Below are 22,187 nucleotides of genomic sequence, written 5' to 3' on the forward strand. Positions count from 1 at the left end.
TGGAAGGAGAGAACCAACTCCCTCAGGTTGTTCTCTGACCTCCACATGTGTCGTCGGGCACAAGCTAATCCTAGTTGTCTCTGATAGGGGTAACTGAATAGGTGGAGCCTATATATTCTTTTGGTGATTTTTGAATTTTAGGAATACGGAGCAGAGAAGAAAAACGATTAGGACAAGGAAAACACATCTCAGGCCTCCAGATGCCAGACTTTTCCCAGACCAGAGGAGCCCCATGGATTTCCGGAATTCTGCCTCATCCAGTGCTTCGGGCTTATGTGCTGTGAGTCCGTCTTGGGAGTCAGTGATATAGTGATGACTTCTTGTGTCTGCTGTCGAGGACCGTGTGTATTGTGTCCCACCAATGTGAAGTCCCACGGGCACTCTTACCTGTCATGACTCTGAGAACGGGAAGCTTGCATTGCTAAACATTAACTCCTGCACAGACGCTCCCGCTCGTCACGGCGTAAAGGCGTAGCTTCCCCATGTGTGAGGCTAAGCCTGTGGCCCTGGGCGATCATACTTCATTTTCAGACCTGTAACCTTGGCACCGCTTTCCTTCCGGTCCTGTGGATTTACATGTTCCTCCGAGTCTCCTGTAACCTATTCAGGAGTAAGTCTGTGAACCCTGGATATGAACAGGAGAAAAACCCTTGAAATGGTTAAGAAAACATCCCCCCACCAGGGGTTGGGGATATAGCTCAGTGGTAGAGCGCTTACCTAGGAAGCACAAGGCCCTGGGTTCGGTCCCCAGCTCCAAAAAAAGAACCAAACCAAAAAAAAAAAAAAAAAAAAAGAAAAACATCCCCTGGCCCAGGATGAAGAATGTTTATAATGTGCAGCTAAATCAATTGTTCACAAATGGAGGGGCTTCTGCTCTTCAGGGAGGAGTAGCTGGCGGTGAAGGTCAGAGAAACTGAAGAAAGTCAGACCGTCAGGAGGAGTATATTTAGAAATAGAAGTGAAGCCAGCATCTTAAGAATGGAAAAATAAGGACTCGGCAGTTTAGAGTTTGCTGCTCTGGTAAAGGACGAGGCCACCCCCAAGCCCCTACACTGGGCAGCACACAGCCAGCTCTCTGTAGCCCCACTGCAAGGGAATCTGACACACTCTTCTGGCCTCTGCTCACACCCACATGCGCATGTGCATGCCTATACACGCATACACACTTACAACATTTTTTTTTAAAGAAAGGGAAAGCATCCCCAAGAACGAGAGTGGACCAGTGAGCCAAGGAAGGAGCCAAAGACAGCGCCTTCGATTCAGTCTCATGGTCCTTCCTCCTTTGCCTCATGCCCTATTCTCAGATCCTCCCATCTTTCCCTTATTACGTGGCTTCAAGGTCTCTAGAGAGGTGAGCCCCCGCCTGGGGTTGGTGAGAATGTGTGCTTCGGTGATACTCTCTGGCTTAAACCTCACTGGGTCGTCTGTCACATCTTAACTGGGTCTGGGCTCCTTCCAATTCATGACTATTCTTCCCTCCCAACCCCTCTGAGGGGAGGGGACTGTCTGAGCAGGTATCTGGGTATCAGTGAGGCTAAGGAAGTGTCTACCACTCAGCTTTACATTATGAGTGACAGAGCCCAGGGTGCCTTGAGTCCATGACAGTCGGAAACTACATGAAATGCTGAGGCTGACTTGCACAAAGCTGGTTGAGTTGGCACATGGCATGTGGCTCTGTCCTCAGGACCTGCCCAGGTGGCTTCTGGACCCTTAGATGGATGTTTTTTAGTAATCTCTACAGGATTCTACCTGTCGGGGAACATTTGTGTTTGGTAATGTGTGTATGTGTGCGCATACGCACACATGGGAATGTCAGTCTTTTCAAAATGGCTGACCAGTGTCCATCTACTGCTTTTGACTTAGGATTCAAGAGACTGTAACAAATAAGGCTAAGTTTTGGCTTTCGTTTGTTTGTTTTTAGATTTATTTATTTTATTTATATGCATACACTGTAGCTGTCTTCAGACACATCAGAAGAGGGCATCAGATCCCATGACAGATGGTCATGAGCCACTGTGTGGTTGCTGGGGATTGAACTCAGGACCTCTGGAAGAGCAGTCAGTGCTCTTAACTGCTGAGCCATCTCTTATTTTATGCATTGGTGTTTTGCCTGTATTATGTCTGTGTGAGGGTGTTGGATGCCCTGGAGCTGGAGTTACAGACAGTAGTAACCTGCCATGTGGGTGCTGGGAATCGAACCCGGGTCCTCTGGAAGAGTAGACAGTGATCTTAACTCCTGAGCCATCTCTTCATCCTTTGGGTTTTGTTTTTTTGTTTAAAGAGTTTTTTAAATGTATTTTTGCTATTTTAATTGTATTTAGGGCTATGGGGTGTGTGTGTGTGTGTGTGTACACATGAGAGTACAAGTATCTGCAGAAGCCAGAAGAGGGCACTGAGTCTCCTAAAGATGGAGTTAATTACTCTTAACCACTGAGCCATCTCTCCAGCTCTGGCTTAACACACACACACACACACACACACACACACACACACACACACACACACACAGAGAGAGAGAGAGAGAGAGAGAGAGAGAGAGAGAGAGAGAGAGAGAGAGTCAGGCCTGTGAGAGCCAACTCACACAAGTTTGCTTACTGGGTGGGACACACGCGTCCACTTTTAGACTTCCCTAAGTATAAGTAAAGGGGAAAGTGGCTGAGAAGATGGCACAGTGGGGTGACTCTGCTGTACAAGCACGAGGGTCTGAATTCAGAGTCCCAGGACCCACCCTCCTCTCCCACAACCCCACCTTCAGGGGACATTCCTTTTCAGTTTTTGTAACCCACTGAGTCCTGTTACTGCTGCCTGCTGGGTGCTGATGATCTCATTGGCTTGATCCTGTGCAGGTAACCATGGCAGCAGCGAGCTCATGGCCAGGTCATGGCCAGAAGATGCATTTCACAGCACTTCCCTTGATCCTCTGACTTCTACTGTTCTCTCTACTGTGATGGTCCCTGAGCTTTGCTTTGCCATGTGTGTGTGTGTGTGTGTGTGTGTGTGTGTGTGTGTGTGTGTGTGTGAGAGAGAGAGAGAGAGAGAGAGAGAGAGAGAGACAGAGAGAGAGAGAGAGACAGAGACAGAGACAGAGAGAGACACAGACAGACAGAGACAGACACAGAGAGACAGAGACAGAGACAGAGAGAGGCAGAGAAGCCCCGTTTGGAGTGGAACACTTAATAGTCCCTTCTTCTCAGCCCACCTGAGCAGATCAGCCTCTTCATTGCCCGCTGCCCACTGCAGAAAGCAGCTTCTTAGGCTAAGGCTGAGGGGCACTACTCTACGCACATAAGTGTGAATATTTAAAAGGCAGTTTGACAGCATGTACAATTTAGTAAAACAACAGTCATTTGACTACAGCCCATGATCTCCCCAAGATATGGGCTTTTTAAAAACCATCTTGTAAGAAGATTTACAGTACCAGGTATGGGTCCCCCTCCCGTGGACTGGCCTAAAGCAGGAAGTTACCCCTATAACCTCTATGCCATTGTTGGACTAGTGGACACATCTTACCTGGCACATGGATATTCTAGATTTTAGGGTTCACTATTGGATAAAATGGACTTTTCTCTGCCCCCCCAACCTCCACCACAGCCTGTAGGGCATCTGCTGGCACTGTAAAAGCCAGCCTGCAGAAAAGCGTTCAGGTGAGTTCCAGCTTGATATCCCTTACACCAGTGTTCAGCAATAAGGACTGACCGTCTAGTTATGGTGGGCAAGCAGGAACAGTGGCAATAGCTTGTGTTGTTGCCAGGACCCCTGGGACCTCCCTGGCCAGTACCTTGTATGGAGACATCTCATGCCTGGTACTGAGATGTTCACTTAATAACCCATAAAGTCTGGGAGAAGTAGTGTTCATTGTGCAGGGTTATCTGTGTCCAAACAACTTCTAAAGATCATTTTTAACTTCTTTTAAAAAATTATGTGTATGAGTGTTTTGCCCATGTGTATTATGAACACTGTGTGGATGTCTGGTGCCTGTGAAGATCAGAAAATTATGCTGGAATTAGAGTTAGTCAATTGTAAGCTGCCACTATGTGGGCGCTGGGATCCAAACCTGGGTCCTATATGCAAGAGCAGTGAGTGTTCTTAATCACTGAGCCATCTTTCCAGTCCTCATATTTTAGTTTGCTGTGATGATTTGAATGAGAAATGGCCCCTGTCTCAGACAGGGTTTCTGTCTCTATTTCTGCTCAACATCATGACCAAGAAGCAGGTTGGAGAGGAAAGGGTTTATTCAGCTTACACTTCCATGCTGTTCATCACTAAGGAAGTCAGGACAGGAACTCAAGCAGGTCAGGAAGCAGGAGCTGATGCAGAGGCCATGGAGGGATGTTTCTTACTGGCTTGCTTCCCCTGGTTTGCTCAGCTTGCTCTCTTATAGAACCAGGACTACCAGCCCAGGGATGGCACCTCCCACAATGGGCTGGGTCCTCCCAACTTGATCACTAGTTGAGAAAATGCCTTACAGCCGGGTCTCATGAAGGCATTTCCTCAACTGAGGCTCCTTTCTCTGTGATAACTCCAACTTGTGTCAAGTTGACACATAAAACCAGACAGTACAACCCCAACCCCCATAGGCTTCTGTATATGAGCACTTGGTCCACTGTTGATGGGAGGTAATGGAGCTTTTAGGACATAGAGCATTGCTGAAGGAAGTCACTAGGGGCAGGCTTTAAGAGCTTATAGCCTTACCCACATCCACTCCTCTCTGCTTTCTATCTGAGGCTGGTGTCAAGGAGACTTAACTCTTGGTGTCCTTACCTAACAGTGAACCTGGTTTATTCAGAAGAGTTTCGTTCTCTTCTGTTCTAATGTCAAAGCTGCCTAGTCTAAGAAGTAGCCTAACCTGGCTGGCTGCAGGTCTACATAGGAAGACCGCACTGCAGAGGTCCAACATCGTTGTGGCTCAGGCATTAGCCCAGGATGCAAGCAGGTGCAGTTGCTTCTGTACTGTCCTACCATGGCTATTACAAATGCTCCCGAGGGGGCTCGCCACTCATCCTCTTCCTGTGTCCTGAGGCTGATTCCCAGCTCTCAGGATAGGGACACTGAAGTGAGCACTTTTCACAAAGGGCCAGGCGAGGTGCAGAGGAGCCTGAAGCCAAAGGCAGAGGCAGGGGTGAGTATGGCAGCCTCTCCAAAGGAATATAGGTCAGCATCGTCCAGGCCACAGAAACCAATACTGGCCCCAAAGCACCCAGCCTTGCTGTCCAGGTTTCTGACCTCAATCTCTTATCCTCTAAGAACACAGTCAGCTTTGGGCTCATGAAAGGTTTAGATGAGAACGAAGAGATCTCTAATCCCGGACTTTGCCGTTGGGAGGCTTAGGATAGGTGAGAGTCTCAAGTGTATCTTTAAAGGAGGGTGCTGTGGGGAGGGGTGATCGCAGAAGAGTCCATAAGAGAGACCAGAGGTGGTGGTGAGGCCATCCCAAGCGCACGATGCCGGGAGAGGACGAGTTTTACCTGTTTCAGAATATCTCCTCAGTGGGGCCCTGGGATGGGCCTCAGTACCACATCGCTCCCGTCTGGGCCTTCCACCTCCAGGCAGCCTTCATGGGATTTGTCTTCTTTGCAGGGACCCCACTCAATGCCACAGTGTTGGTGGCCACGCTGCACTACAAAAAGTTGCGGCAGCCCCTCAACTACATTCTGGTCAATGTATCCCTCGGGGGCTTCCTCTTCTGCGTCTTCTCCGTCTTCACAGTCTTCATCGCCAGCTGTCATGGATACTTCCTCTTTGGTCGCCACGTTTGTGCTCTGGAGGCCTTCTTGGGCTCCGTAGCAGGTACTGAAGGCCACCGGGGCTAGAGAGAGGGCCCTGAGCAGCTTGACCGCTAACAGTGGGCTGTGTGAGCACTAAATTCCATTCCAATCCTCTGGACTTGCTCAGTTACACCTATATTCCAGTCCAAGCTTAGGGAGTCTGTCTACCCCATTCTTTTCGTGTTTGCTGCAGGTCTAGTGACAGGATGGTCCTTGGCTTTCCTGGCCTTTGAGCGCTACCTTGTCATCTGTAAACCCTTTGGCAACATCCGCTTCAACTCCAAGCACGCACTGATGGTGGTCCTGATTACTTGGACCATTGGCATCGGGGTGTCCATCCCGCCCTTCTTTGGCTGGAGCAGGTGAGAGTACAGGGCAGTGCTCTGATGTGGGATGAGAGGTTGGGTGTTACCTTTATATTTTTTGACCTGAGTTGGTGGTGGAGTAAGCAAGGAAATAGGGGAAGCTGGAGACATCGATGTTTACTCTGCTGTTTAATTACTGTAGTCCCTTCTGGCATTCTCCCAACTGGAGAAGTCAATCCTAAAACTAACCCCATGGGCTCTTCCATTTCTCAGGGAGAGCCCAGAATGAATGCTTGGTCCTTTTCAGGTTCATCCCCGAGGGCCTGCAGTGCTCCTGTGGCCCAGACTGGTACACCGTGGGCACCAAGTATCGAAGCGAGCACTATACCTGGTTCCTGTTCATCTTCTGTTTCATCATTCCTCTTTCCCTCATCTGTTTCTCCTACTCCCAGTTGCTGAGGACTCTCAGAGCTGTGAGTTTTTGAGAGGGGCAGGTAGGAGTAACTCAGGAGGTTCCAGGAGAGACAGTGCATATCGGCCTCAGGACATGTCTAGAATATCCATGGTCAGATAGGAGTATCAGAAGGAAGCAAGAGTGGGGAAGAGGGAATGAAACTTCAGAGTTACGACTCATTGGTAGAGCACTTACGTAGCAGGTGTGAGGTGCTGGGTCCCATCCCCTGCACAAGAGGCAGTGGGCAAGGGAGTAAAAGATCAGAGAGAGGAGGGGGGCAAGGATGGGACCTTTTCTAGTGTCAGAGCTGAGAATTCCCTCCATGACTCCTCCCTCAAGGGAAAGCCAAACTCAGCCAGGAGAGAGGGATTTGACCCTGGTGCTCAATTCCAGGTGGCGGCCCAGCAGCAAGAGTCAGCTACAACTCAAAAGGCTGAACGGGAGGTGAGCCATATGGTGGTGGTGATGGTGGGATCCTTCTGTCTCTGCTACGTGCCCTATGCTGCCCTGGCCATGTACATGGTCAACAATCGTAACCACGGGCTGGACTTACGGCTTGTCACCATCCCCGCCTTCTTTTCCAAGAGTTCATGTGTCTACAACCCCATCATCTACTGCTTCATGAATAAGCAGGTAACGCTGTCTATCTACATTCCCATGAGGCCCTGGCCCATCAGACCCTGGTTCTTCCCCTATTGACAATGTTATGACTTAGCACCATGGCCTCCACACAGGGCTTAGAGATGAGGAAAGCCACAGAATAGTCCAAGCAGGCCAGGATGCTCTTGGTAGACACATGAACAGAATATGATTCCTCCAATACTGGAACAAAGGGAGGCTAGACCTTGTGCCAGAGAAATCACATTGAAGAGTGAAATCACACATGAAGAGAAAAATCACACATGAAGAGTGGGAAGGGATAGGTACTGCCCCCACACACTTCATTCAGCAATGCTGGAGATGGAACACAGGCCTTTCACATGCTAGGCAAATACCCTTATCGTTGAGTTACACATCATCCCTACTCTTTCTGTCTTGGTGAAAAAAAAAATAACATCAACAGCATTAGATATCTAGCTTTGTGGTTTTTTTTTTTTTTTTGTTTGTTTTTGTTTTTGTTTTTGTTTTAAAGATAGGGTCAAACTGTGTAGCCCTAGCTGTTCTGGAACTCCTATGGACACCAGGCTGTCCTTGAACTCAAGAGATCATCCTGCCTCTCCCCACCAGTGCTGGAATTAAAAGATGTATACCACCATGTAAATCCAGCCTTCTGCAGATTCTTAATCCAGCCCCTTTAAAGTCTAGCCTGCAGGAACAAGTAGTTAAAGGTAGAGTTTAGGTCGTTTTCAGGATAAGGATAATAAACACTTCTCTTTCCAGTTCCGGGCCTGCATCCTGGAGATGGTGTGCAGGAAGCCCATGACAGACGAATCTGACATGTCTGGCTCTCAGAAAACAGAAGTTTCTACTGTTTCTTCCAGCAAAGTTGGCCCTCACTAAGGACCCTCAGTTGGCCTGCTGGCAGCAACCACGGGGCCACATTGAATTATCTACATCTCCATTAGAATTCAAACCATTAACAATGTAGGGAAAAGACAGGAGCAGTGGCATCTGGCCAGTCAGTTTCATTTTCCTGTTACTCTGTCAGCAGGGCCACATGGGCCATTTCAACAGTCACAGTTTCTAAGTGACACCTTCATCTCTGGAGAACTGTGAGAGAAGGGCCGTGCCTCTGGTGTATGGGTAACACCTGGTTGTTCTTTTATTCCATGCTGGGATCTGAGATGATATATCCTGTTAGAATAAGCTTGGCATGGGGCAGTGTGAAGAAAAAGCAGCAGACACCAAACACCTGCAGCGAGCTGAAGAGCTTTCCTATGCGGCCTCTCCCAGTTGCTGCCATCTGGGCTATGGCTGCCCTGCCCAGAACTGCCCCTCCTCACTCATCTGACAGTTATTCTAAGTCTTCTCCCCTCCATTTGGCTAAATGTATCCATTTAAAGCTGTGTGTTGATTAAAGTTAGTGTCTTAATCTCTTGACGACCTCAAAATGAATTTGCATGTCTCAGTACCATTTATAAATCAAACCCAAGTGCTAAAAGCATTTTACCTTACACTCCCCTTATACCTGCTGTCCTGGAAAATGAGCCCCTTGAAACGAAGACCAAGGGAAGTGTGTGTTATCACAAGGAATGCTGGGTGTTGATATCAGGTACTGGAAAGCGGGAAGGCCGTAGCTGTGAGAGGGAACTAGAAACCTTAGGAATAGAAGAGGACTAAGTGTGCGGGAGAAATGGAAGAAATAAAAACTGTGCAGATGTATATTTACCTTAGTAACCTGAGGGTTAAAGACTTGGAATACAGTAATTCTTAAGAGGCCCATCACTAAGAGACCAAAAGATGGGTAAATGGAGTTGGAGAAATTCCTTTTGACATTTTATAACAGAACTCTAAGCTACAATTCCATTTCTTCCTTTTTCTTTCTTTTTACTGATTTATTTTTATTTATGTGCATCAATGCTTTGCCTGCATGTGTAACTGTGTGAAGGTGTTGGATCTCTTGGAAGCGGAGTTACAGACAGTTGTGAGCTGCTATGTAGGCGCTGGAAAGTAACCTGGGCCCTGCGGGAGAGTAAACAGTGCTTTTAGCTGCTGAGCCACCTCCCCAGCCCCTTCTTGGTTTCTGGAGACAGGGTCTCTCTACGCAGCCTTGGCTGACCTGGAATAGAATCACATTTCCAAGAGAATGAAAGACACACATGCCCTTGATGAATGTAAACAGTTTTATTCAGAAACAGACAGGTACCTGTTTGCATTACAGAATATAAAACTTGGTTTACACTCTATAAAAAAAAGAACCAATACTCAAATTCAAGAGAGCTTAGCATTCACAGGGCACACTCTATAGACATGAGACCACTGCTCACTGCCTCAAACTTGATTTCAACCAGAAACCCAAACCCAAACCCCACCACTATGTGGAGCTCATGGACCTGAGAGCACAGTTCCCGATGCTGAGCACCCTGTCCAGACTACGCCACCCTCGAAGACTCACTTGCTGGCTAAGTACATGATTTTCACGCCAGCGTTAGGCTCTGTAATGCCCTCTTGCCACAGTGTATGACGTACCCTTTCTAAGCCAGGGTTGGTGGCATTAATTATCTCTGGTCTCCTTAACAATGGAGAGTTGAGGATCTGGAAGGCAGTGAGTGGTGTTCATTACACCTCTACTGGGGCTAAACCCTTAGAGTGTATCTGCTATCAAGAGCTTGATGCAACGGCCAAGGTAAAGTTACACCACGACTGGGCTTTTTACCACACCAAGCAGCCCACCTCAACAGGATTGTGGAAGACCAACGGGGAGGTCTAGGTTCAGATATGACCATCACCCAGCACCAGCTGAATGTATTACTCAGAGATACAGGAAGTAATAAAGACTGTGCAGATGTATATTTACCTTAGTAACCTGAGGGTTAAAGACTTGGAATACAATAATTCTTAAGAGGCCCATCAGTAAGAGACCAAAGATGGGTAAATGGGGTTGGTAACAGATGATTTTGTTTTTTAATAAGAATAATCCACGACCCTCCCACCTACCCCACCTTTGTGTGTCAGAGAGAAAGGGAGATGATAAAATGGGGTGTGACAGGTTAACAACAGGAAGGGTGAGCAGTGGTCCTCAAACCAAAGAGCCCCTCTGTACAGCCTTCTATCCTTGAGGCAAAGCTCAAGCTCTGGTAAACAGAGGCCCGGTAGAAGAGTGGTTTGCATTCTGAGGTATGAGGATCCCTGGTCAAATCAGCAGCATGAGGTTTTAGAAACCAGCCCACAAGATAAGAACACTGTAACCAAGCTTTAACTAATACTGCTATTTAGTTCCTGTTCACAAGAGAAAAAGCGGGGAGGGGATCCCCTCTGTATCAGGAGGTTCAATGCTTTCACGTAAGGTGCCCAAATCGTTTATCTTAGTCTAATTCCCATCCGGTGACCATTTTTCCTGTTAAAGGCACTTTCAATGTCATGATTGGAAAAGAATCAATTTTAACTGCAGTAAAACCAAGGTTAAGACTTAGAAAGGGGCTGGATGGGTCCTTGTAGTGACTTCACTAAGAATGAGATGCATGCCCTGCATACACTTTGTTCTTTTTGTTTTCCAGCTGTTTCTGGTTAGAAACAGCTCTAGAAAGAGCTAGAAATAGCCCTGTGAAGACATCATACACACTACTTGGTTGATTTTTCAAGACACTGGGCCCTAATTCTTCCTACCACAGCTGTGCTTGACAAAATTAGCAAACAGCTAGTCCTGAGGGGAAGAGTGAAGTGGAGCTGCGTGACGCTGTCTTACAGCGGAGGACTCTGTCCTTGCCCAGACAATGGCAGGCTCTGTGGCTGGGCCTGTGACAACTGAACAGCTACTCATGAAATGAGACTTCTCAACAAGCAAGATGAAGCATTCTCTCTCTGAACGTAAATCACGAAGTACATGCTTTCCTTTTGCTTTTTCTCTCCTGAACATTTCTTATTGATCTTAGGCTTTAAAAAAATTAGTTAAGTGAGAATTATTAAAAAAAAAATGTGGTAAGGGATTGAGAAAGTGTAAATGGCTAATGTATGCCTACAAGTGTGGGTTGAGGATCTCCATCCTTCATATTATACTCCCAACTAGAGAACAATACAAAAATAAACACACCATGTTATACATTATACAAAGTGTAAACCTACAGACACAAGTGTACTAATCAGAGTTGTTCCTCAGAAGCATGGGTTCCTTCCAGCCCCTCAGAGGGAGGAGGAATGGGGACGGGTGATTTCACTATCTCGATATACCTTTTCACGTCTTAAAAAGTTTGTAATAACAGTCTCAGTAGCGCAAACAATTTTATGTGAAACCAGACCTGTAAAAATAAATTACTTTTGAAGAAATGTAGGCTCCTCTGTTTGCAGCTTAGAACTCATCATGTCGTACTAAGGCCTCCCCGAAATCTGTGGCCTGGCTGCCCACAAATAAATCATACTTGTCGACAATCTCCTCCTTGGTGAGCTTGCCATCCTGAAATCAGAGTGAACAGTGAGTTGAGGCTGTATATATTTGCCACTCCAAATTCAGGATGATATGAAATAATAACTTGAGACTGTAATAATTTAAGGTCGTAGCTCCGTAGCTCCCCTATCCCTTCTACACACACACACACACACACACACACACACACACACACACACAGATTCCATGGTAAAATGTTTGCCTTGCAAGACTAAGGTCCTGGATTGACTCCTGTACTTGGAAAGCCAGACAGAGTTGTTCAAAACCAGCTGGGCTACAGAGGTAGATTTTATCTCAAAGGAAAAACATGTCAAAATGAAATGACAGGCCAAACATACTCAACCCCAGGACAGAGCTGCAGATTTGCTCCCTTGGTATGGGTGGGAAATGGACACTGGCATTGAGCTGATACTGCAGGGAGCATCATACCAAGGTCTAAGGGGAACAGTGAATTCTCCCGGGCCACGAGTACCTCACCTCCACCCTAACAAGATGAGCCATGCCCAAAGAAGGCTCAGTCACTCATCTCAATCAGCACCAAGGCTCCTCAAAGAAGACTCCTCCTCCTCCTCACAACTTAGGGCCTGACAGCTGGCTGCTGAAGGGATGCTGAGCAAGAACTTAGAGCTGACCCACTCTTAAAAAGGGTCCTAAGAAACAGCACCTGAAGCTTAAAGAACATGCAAACCAACGAAGGTTCCGGTCTCTAATACACAGCTCTGAAAAGGTGACAGGGCTTAGTGAAAATCTGACTGCCTAGCAGGGTTCAGAGAAAAGCTGGCTTACAACCCCATGTGCAGGGCTTACACTTTAAGAGTTTGTCAGATGCTGGGAGTGGTGGACACACCTTTAATCCCAGCACTGGAGGGACAAAGGCAAGTGCATCTCTGTGAGCTGGAGGTTAGGCTAGTCCACACTGTAGTTTCAGGCCAGCCAGCAAGGGCTTTATAATGAGTCTCAGTCACTCATGCAGTCTGTCTGTCTGTCTCTCTCTCTCTCTTGTTCTCAAAAATTACATGTATGTGTGTGAATGTATTTGATATAAGATGGCAATAAAGAATGAGCCTGTAGTAGGTAAAAGAATGCAGGAAATAATAATTTTTTTTCTTTTCTTTTTTTCGGAGCTGGGGACCGAACCCAGGGCCTTGCGCTCTACTACTGAGCTAAATCCCTAACCCCGGAAATAACAATTTTTAAGAAAGAAAATCTCCTGGAAATTCCACAGTTAGAGGTGATGCACGCTGGGCCAGGCTTTTTATACCAATGTTCTTAAAGTCTGGGCTTCTCCAACACTATGAGCACAGAACAAGCAATTTCCAAAATGAGACCAGACAGTCAGTACTACCTGTAGATTTCTGGTCATTAAATATTAGGTCCTGGCAAACTTATAGTAATTAAGACCCTAAAATACTCAGTGTATTTTGATGAAATCTGTTTTAGACAACCCCCTAGAAAAAGACTTTGGACACTGCTATAGACGGCTTGGGTCTGGAACAACGTACCTTGTTTTGGTCTGATTCATAGACTAGATGCCTGGCTTCTGCCTCTGCATGGTCATAGTCTGAAGGGAGGATCCAGTCTTTGGTCTCTTCCTTGTCCATCTTTCCATCCCGGTTCTTATCTCGAAACTCAACGAACTGTTCCCGCTCTGTCTTCACCCACTCTGGCTCATCAGCATTCCCATCATGACTATACATGTCACCTGTGTGCACAGACACACACGAGAGAGGAGTCAGTGTCCCAGTAGCAGTCACAGTTTTCTTAGTTCAGAGAGACTTTAGAAAGCCAGGTATGTTTCCTGTAGCATAACTGTTCATCTTTCAACAAGAGGATTTCCAGTTACGACTGGGTGACAGGGACGCAGAGTCTGCAGCTCTGTCTCGGTGTCTCTTTTTAAAGAGCAGAGATAAGGCCACCGCTGAGCATGGTGGTGCAGGTTGTTAAACCCAGCATTTTGACAGGCTGAGCCAGGGGTTCAAAGCTAGCTTGGGCTACATGAGAACTTGTCTCAAAATAAGTTGTCCTTCGACCGCTGGTTGAAGGAGGTAAAGTTCTAAATTTTCGAGGAAACTCCACTTACTAACCAACACCTACATAAGTGCGCTATGCCAGTGGTCTTCAATCAGGACAGGCAAAGAGCACCCCCCAAAGAGTGCACTGAGAAGGGACAATCGTCAAAGAATCAGATCCCCATACTCAACTCCACATATATAATTTTTTCATACAGTGTGGCCTGGCTCTTAAGGCTTCTACTTGGCTTCCCCTCTTAGATTTTCCTTGTTCTTCACTTGTTTTTTTTTGTTTTTTTGTTTTTTTTTCAGAGCTGGGGACCGAACCCAGGGCCTTGCGTTTGCTAGGCAAGTGCTCTACCACTGAGCTAAATCCCCAACCCCTGTTCTTCACTTGTAACGAAACTTTAGAGTATAAGAAGCTCTAGAGAGGATTAAAAACATTGGTGTTGGTCTTTAGGAAGCAGACAGCCAGGAAAATTGTTAACAAATACTTTCACATGACAAGAGGCTTCTAACTTTTTTGTGTGTACATAAAACAAAAACAGACAGTCTAAATTTTAGCTATGAGATCATTAAAAACAATTTTGATGAAGAATTACATCACAAATTTTGGCATATAACTAAAGAAGTTGGAAGAACAAAGCACGGCTGCCACACATCTCCACAGACAGGGAGGGCTTCTGTGGCTTCTCTTCTTTTAAGAGTGTGTGAGTGTGAGTGTGAGTGTGAGTGTGAGTGTGTGTGTGAGTGTGTGAGTGTGTGTGTGTGTGTGTGTGTGTGTGTGTGTGTGTGTGTGTGCGCGCGCGCGCGCGCGCGCCTGCAGGAGCCTACACAGTTCAGAAGGCAGCGTTTGAACCCCTGGAGCTAGAGCTTCGGTGGCAGTGTGGTAGAGAGCTATCTGAAGCGGGTGCTGGGAACCAGATTTGGATCCTCTGTAAGCAGCTTTAAAACCTTAGCCATCACTTCAAGGTAACTGTCATTTACAAACAGAAAGCTCTCTGGAGAAAAGTTAACAGATAAAGTTTTGTTATTCTGGTGGTAACATACGTAAGTGCTATTTTGTTCCACTGGTTTTATTTTTTTTGGATTCTTTTTTTCGGAGCTGGGGACCGAACCCAGGGCCTTGCGCTTCCTAGGCAAGCGCTCTACCACTGAGCTAAATCCCCAACCCCTGTTCCACTGGTTTTGAGGCAGGGTTTAAGTGTAGATAGACCTCAACCTGGAGGTTTCTCCTGCCTCAACCTTCCAAGGACTGTGACTGACGGCAGGTGCCTCCTGTCCTGCTACTCAGCTCTGCATTAATTTAAGAGTAATTTAATCTGGAAGACATTTAAAACACTAAGCTTTACTCTGGAAAACAATATTCTAATTTAAATACATAATATACTTGCAAATAATTATGTCAGGACAATTAAGGCTTCCTAGATAAAACTAATCAAGAAAAAAACACAAACATGTTTGTGAAAAATAAAAATAAATAAATTCTGAATAGTAGAGAATAGATTATGTTTTTATTTTCTCAAGACAACACTATTTCCTGTCCATTTTGTGACTGGTGATGAACAGCCCTACAAAAATGAAAATCAGCTGTAATCAAGGACAGTTAAATGTTGGCAACCAAATGTTGGCATTTGAAATTATACAGGGCTGGAATAGGGCTGGTAGAGAGTCTGCCTCACATGCCAAAGCCCTGCCTAACATGTGTGTGTACCAAACACAAACAAACACATCAACAAAAACAAATGTTTCTAGTTTGGTAAAGGAAATGTGTGTATATTTTACATATTTGCCGCCTCTATGCATCTTATATAACTCAAAGCACCTTTCCCTTTAACAACTAATGAATGTGAGAGTAACAATTAGCTAGATGTGATGGCACATGCCTTGCATCAGATGGCAGGAGGCAGGGGCAAGGGCAGGGGCAGGGGCAGGGCAGAGGCAGGGGCAGGGGTAGGTAGGGCTCTCAGTTTGAGGCCTCTCTGGTCTACATAGTGAGTCTCAGGACAGCCGGAGCTACATAGTGATACCCTGCCTCAGAAGCGGCCATCATCACTTATGGCATGCTCCCGTATTCAGGCATCAAGACCAGCATCCTTCTCACCACTTGTGTTTCATTATAAAAACTTTCAAACATAGATAGAAGGGCAAAAGAAAGTTCACAGACCCACCCTTTAGCCATCAACTCAATAGCTGCCAGTTTCTGCCATATGTTCATGGAGGATACCACCTCCCCAATGAATTATTTTAGGGCAAATACTAGGTACTATTTATCCCTATGTCCTTTGAATATAGCTTTAGAAATGAAGGACATTTCTTACATAACCACAATGCTATTACCACAGTTTATAAAGTCAATCCTGTGTACCATCTAAGATCCATTCTATGTTTAAACTTCTGAATTACTTTTTTTTAAAAGAGGTGGTGTATTTCAACCTCACAAAATCCTCCTGCCTCAGCCTAAGTGCTGAGATAACAGGCAACCCACTTTATATATATTTATTTATTGTGTACGAGTACACTGTAGCTGTCTGCAGACACACCAGAAAAGGGCATCAGATCCCATTACAGGTGTGAAGCACCATGTGGTTTGAACTCAGGACCTCTGGAAGAGCAGTCAGTGCTTTTAACCATTGAGTCATTTCTCCAGCCCCATTTCATGTAAGCAAATGGTGTTTGCTGAGATTTCTTTCAGGTGTGGGATGGTAGTGCTGTCCCAATGTCCCAAGAATAAAAACAAAACCAGAAGCTAATCTATACCACATAAGTACATTTTAAAGGTACATGAGTAAAGATGACAAAACATACTTTAGCTTATTTTAAAGGTATTCAACCATCAGACAAGACTAGGGAATTAATTTTTTGGTTCTGACTATCTTTAAAAAGTTAAATATAAGCACACCATGGAGATACATAATGCAATGCTTACGGATGACAGGAAGACGACTAGGATCTGGGCTGAACAAGAAGGGAGTAAAGGGGGCTGGACAGATGAGCTGCCACCTTTTCTTTATGACCTCTTTCCTAACAGTCAGAAACTGATGCATGTGTACAAACTGGAAGATACTGCTGGGGAGAAAATATGAGGTCTGTAAACCCCAGTACCTGCTGCACAAGCTTGCAGTAGTTACTGACTTGCAAAGGAAAGTGACACTCTTGACTGTTTTCAGCTTCGAAATGTAATTCCTCTGCCCTGAGTCTGGAGGATGAAGACGATGTGTATCTGCTTAGCAAGTAATGTTACTTAACTGTGATAAGCCTGAACTTCTCTGCTTTAGAAGTTTTAATTGGTGAACTCACTTTTTACCTTAGCAACAAGATGCCAAAGCCAAGAATAAAAAGATCAAGTACTTAAAAGTGGAAAATGTGGTAAGCATCGACTTGAGTTAAGAACACAAGACCCTCTCTTGAAGAGGCCCCATCATTTCATAGCTCTCACTGTCCATTCTGCTTCCTCCAGCAGGGACAGTGCGAGGACCTAGGAGTGACACTGCTCAGCACTCACCACAGTCACCCCTTTGGGCTCAATAGTTAATACCTGAGAGGATGAGCAGAGAGTGAAAAACAGAAGCAGAAAGTTCATTAGAGAAGACACTGCACCAGTGTAGAGTACAATAGAACCAAGAATCTAGAAATATATATATATATATATACACATTTGTAGCCACAAGATTTTCGATAAAGAAAGGATAACCACCTCGGCAAATGGTATTTGGACAACTGGGTCTCCATGTCTAGAAGACTGAATAAATCAGACATAAACACAAAAGCCTAAACTGTAAGGACAGTAGAGGAACACAAAGCGTGCTGTCAACACAGGCAAGGGTGGATATTGTGTCTAGATGCCAAAACACAGACAGCAGTATAGGCAGATACATGTAGTCATACGGATACTGAGTCTGCTTGGTAAAGGAAGCCATCACTAGAGGCAAGAGACAACCAGCAGGACGGGAGCAGTAGCCACAAGCTACTCATTTGATAAGGAGTTAATAGGAACACACGCAGAACAATTCAAATGGTTAGGGATGCATGGCTAGCCTGAACAAAACTGTAAGACCCTGTTCTCAATATACCAAAAGATGTGTATTAGAAAAAAAATGTTTCAAAACAGAGTGCCACTTGTGACAAAATAATTATAAAGCATTTTTAATTAAGGGGAATAAAAACCAGCTTCACAGGGAACGAGGGAGTAGAGTAGATATGATTATGATTTGCAAAGATGGAATTTCAAAGAATAAAAAACCTATTTTCAATCTCTTCTCAAGTTTCATTTGTAGCCCCACCTCCTGCTCCCTTATAGGGACAACTAAAATGGAAAATGGCCAAAATAAGTGTTGCTGTAAAATGATAAGAGATGACACTCGTCCTGGTTCCTGCGAGTTTCCACTCCTGAGGTGAGCTCTAGCTGTTTCTGTTACTGCTTTCACACACTGTCCCCTTGGTGGTCGTTACCACGGCTGACTCAGTGTTCCACAGGCCACGCTAGCATGGCCCCACACCATGCCAGCCCCAAGCACTGTATCGACTAGCATGGCTTCCTGCTCACACTCCCAACAACCCAGTGAAATCATTACTCAACAAACTGTAACCCAACAACCTGATTTATGTGTTAAATGCCCAAGGTACAATACATCCACACGATTAACTTACAACCAATTGATAAGGATATAAACCGCCCACCTAGACACCCTGTATACATCCATCCCTTAACGTTCCTAACAACCTGTAAAGGTACAGAGAGGAAATCTTAACGTCAGCCTCCAAGTTCTCTCCGCTGCTCCTCCAGCCTCTCTCCAGCCTCCTCCTCTCTCTCTAAAACTTTTCTCCCGCCCATCTTTCCTTCTCATCCAATGACAGGCGCTGGTTCTCTTGTACCTGCCTTCACCTGTATCACATCCTACAATAAGTATCCTAATAAAACGGAAACTTCTCAGAGGATGAGACAGAAAATGTACACAACACAGTGAGTGAGCGGCTGGCTGGATCCATCCTCTAGGCCTTTCTGTTCCCTGTAGTCCAGTGGCCTGACTCCTCCTCCTCTTGCCGTTCCTGCCCAATGCATCAGCATGCACTTGGCTATCCCGTCAGTCTCTCTTTAGACTTTCTTTTTAAAGATTTAAACTATGTGTGTATGTATGCGTCTGCGCGTCCTTGTGAAGGTGTGTGCATGTATGAGTGCAGGGGCTATGGAGGGCAGAAGAAGGCATCAGATTCTGTGGAGGGGGAGTTATAGGCAGTCATGAGACACCCAGTGTGGGTGCCGAGACTCAAACTCAGGACCTCTGGTTAAAACTGAGGCGTACTAATCTCTCCAGCTCAAGTTATACAATTCCTCACATGGGTCAGGCTGAACCATCTGTTAAAGTTGAGCCATGAGGTAAACCATTTCTATTGATGATTACAACTTCCAAAGCATTTCTGTATTTAAGGACCCTAGAAACAGGAGACTTACCAATATACTCTTCTAGATCAATAAAACCATCAGCATTCTTGTCTATATCCTCCATGGTTTCCTAAATAGAAAAGAGTAAGATCGCTAGTTTCCAATTGAATTGCCTGGAAGACAGCATGGTGAGTTAAAATCAGAAAAGACAACAAACACCTGTAGTCCCGATTCTCGGATGTCAGACAGGAGGGCCAGAGAATCCGTGCTCATTCCCAAGTTGCAGGTAAAACCAGCCCACATGGCAACCAAAAATGCACACAAAAACAAAACCCAAACAAAACAAAAAACAAAGAAAGGAAGGGAGGGACAGAGACCCATATTCTTCTAGTTAGAAAACAGTTAGGTATTAGCGGTTTCTTACACTTCTCCCTGTAATAACTGAGTCCTTTGGAGGACTCTACCGAATGACAGAGACTGTAGTCCTTGTCACGCTGAACTCTTGTCAACTAGGGAGATGATCCTGCAGTCAGTAAACTGCCTTCAGCGAGAGCTCCCGCATCGCGTCATTACCTGGCTTCTGAACACCGACCATAGGATATTTAAGATTTCCTCTATTTTTAACTTTATGACATAGCAATGAAATGGAAAAACACATTATTTGATGGACAGTTTTATGATAAGCCTAAGGCACTGAAGAAAAACAGTGTGCTCCTTAGCTTCTGCATGTAGCACTGGCACAGCCAGTCACCAGTCTGAGCCCAGAGCAGAGTAAGCACATAAGCAACAGGAGGAGAACTTGGGCTGCTGCTGGGAACCCCCGCCCCACCCACCTGCACGACTATGTCTTTCATGTAGTCATACTCCTCAGGGTGCAGAAAAGCGGTAAACTCCTCCTTTGTGGCAATTAGGTCTCCATCTTTGTCTGCCATTCTGAACCTCCGCTCATCTCTAACCATCATCTGTTTATAATTAAATCCGTCATCAGGGTCTGGATCATCTAGAAAACAAAAATTTAGGTAAAATCTTAAAAGGCAACCAGAGAACACAAAAAAGTAAAGGAAACAGACAGATTTCAAAAAAGATAAACCAAACAATGAATATCCAGGTGAAGTTAAACCAAGCGTGAAAACAATGATTTTTGATTTCAGAAGGAGCAGTTGAAAGACACTTTGTTTTGAACAAAGCTTTGGTGATCACACCTCCAAATCAGGTCCCAGCGGAAGGTAAAGGGCGGCCATTCACCGTGGAGCTAGCTCCTGATTACCTAACTCAGTACGTGCCGGTTCATCACTACTGCGGTTAAGGTTAGTCGAAGACTTCAACGTCTTGGGTCTCTCTGGCAGGCAGGGAGGCTCTAAGTTATATTATCTGGGTGTGAGTTAGCACCTCTAGTCGTGTGGCCTTGGGCAGGGACATTTTTCTTTTTCTTCTTCCATTTCTTTATGTGTATGAGTGTTTTGCCTGCTCCTCACACATCAGGAAGGATACCAGAGCTCTTTTCCTAAGTGCTTTAGGCTTATGATCTGGAGTTACAGATGGTTGTAAGCCACCCATGGTTGCTGGGAATTGATCCCAGGTCCTCTGCAGGAGCAGCGAGTGCTCTTAACAGCCCAGCCAACTCTCCAGCTCTTGGGTAAGAAACTTAACTGTACCTCAGCCTCCTCGTCTGTGACATGGGATCTCACCTGCCTTACTGGTGGTTATAAAATGTTTACATAAAAACAAACAAAAGGCTGCTGCTGGTGGCAGCAGTGGTGCAGGCCTTCGGCCCCAGCCCCCGTGAGATCACTGAGGTGGAGGCCAACCTTAGTCTACAGAGTGAGTTCCAGGACAGTCAGGGCTACACAGAGAAACCCTGTCGAAGAAAGAAGAAGAAGAAGAAGGAGAAGAAGGAGAAGAAGGAGGGAAGGAAGGAAAAGAAAAGAAAGACACCAAACTAAAGGCTTGACCAACATCTGGTATCTAGATAGACAGCTGACACCCAATAACTATCAGCTATTGCCATTTTTATCAAGTGTTAAATTTCCATCTAGACTCCAGGTGTCAAAGGTCCTTTGTCCCATTTCAGTTTAAGGACATTTAGACTTAAGCAAAAAGAACATCACCATTTTGAATGGTCTGACTAACACCACCCCTATGAAAATCTACTGGAAATTACAAGTGAAGATGGATACTGAGCCAGAGCCATAGAAAGTAGGTCAGTGGTGTATGAGGAACACAGGCGAAAGGAAGACACAAGGGATTTTTGGGAAGTGATAAATACATTCTAGATGTCAATTATACTTTGATCAAGCTTTTATTAGAAAATAAATATTAAAATATGAAACGAGATATGGCCCAGTGGTTAAGAGCACTTGTTGCTTTCCCAGAGGACCTGGGTTCAATTCCCAGCATCCACATGGCAGCTCATAACTATCTGTAACACCAATTCCAGGGGATCCAACACCCTCTTCTGGCCTCCTCTGGCACAGAAACACATAAACATACTTAAAATAAAATCTTTTTTTTTTGGGGAGGGGTTGGGGATTTAGCTCAGGCCTGGTAGAGCCCCAGTTCCTAAAAAAAAACAAGGCCCTTTTTTTTAGGGTTTGGTCCCCAGCTCAAAAAAAAAAAAAAAAAAAAAAAAGAAAAAGAAAAAAAGAATAAAATCTTTTTTAAAAAAATCAAAATATAACCAAGTGGAACATACAGTAATCTGTTATGATGCCAAATTGTATAAGCAACAGTTGATTTCACAGGAGTATCTAGGAGACCAAAATTTAATTTCTGTAAACTGGAAACGTATAATGGAGCTAACAGCAAAAAAGAAGGAAACTGGGCTGCTGTGGGGAACAAAAGATCCCAAAGGTGTGAAGATACTTTGGGAAGTAGAGAATGCCATCTTACAGGTAAGAAGTTACTGTTCCTGAAACACTAAATAAAAAGGCAAGGTACTACTTATCAAAAAGCTCACTGGTCCCTTTTAACAATAACACCACACTGTTGACTTGTGGTATGAGGCCACTCTTTCTGTATTTTAAGCACACTGAAACAAGGAAACAAGCAAGCAAGCAAACAAACAAACAAAAGGCATTGTGACTCAAGCCTTTTACCCTAGCATTCCAGAAGCAAAAAAGGCAGGCAGATCTCTGAGTTTGAGGCCAGCCTGGTCTATATAGTAAGCTCCAGGCCATCTAAGGCTGCACAGATCTTGTCTCAAAACAAAACCAACTTCTCCCACAACAAAT

At 45.2% G+C, this 22,187-nt stretch overlaps 2 protein-coding genes across 2 annotated transcripts in view; one reads left to right on the forward strand and one right to left on the reverse strand.

The window, feature by feature from the left end:
* The first annotated feature begins 5,403 nt into the window (after nt 1–5,403).
* On the forward strand, nt 5,404–8,575 carry Opn1sw (opsin 1, short wave sensitive). The gene is made up of 5 exons (XM_032905240.1): nt 5,404–5,787; nt 5,959–6,127; nt 6,378–6,543; nt 6,918–7,157; nt 7,905–8,575. Exons 1-5 carry the CDS (start codon nt 5,442–5,444, stop codon nt 8,022–8,024), a joined length of 1,041 nt encoding a protein of 346 aa, XP_032761131.1. The 5' UTR covers nt 5,404–5,441; the 3' UTR covers nt 8,025–8,575.
* A 714-nt stretch (nt 8,576–9,289) lies between these two features.
* Nucleotides 9,290–22,187, reverse strand: part of Calu (calumenin) — a 28,034-nt gene continuing 15,136 nt past the window's right edge. Inside the window, exons 4-7 of the mRNA XM_032906847.1 lie at nt 19,791–19,957; nt 19,027–19,087; nt 13,068–13,267; nt 9,290–11,574 (exon numbers count right to left, since the gene is read on the reverse strand). Coding sequence (XP_032762738.1) covers nt 11,470–11,574; nt 13,068–13,267; nt 19,027–19,087; nt 19,791–19,957 — 533 coding nt within the window. The 3' untranslated portion in view covers nt 9,290–11,469. The remainder of the gene's footprint in view (nt 11,575–13,067; nt 13,268–19,026; nt 19,088–19,790; nt 19,958–22,187) is intronic.

The sequence above is a fragment of the Rattus rattus genome, chromosome 6 (assembly GCF_011064425.1).
Source record: "Rattus rattus isolate New Zealand chromosome 6, Rrattus_CSIRO_v1, whole genome shotgun sequence".
NCBI classification, from domain to species: Eukaryota; Metazoa; Chordata; class Mammalia; order Rodentia; family Muridae; genus Rattus; species Rattus rattus.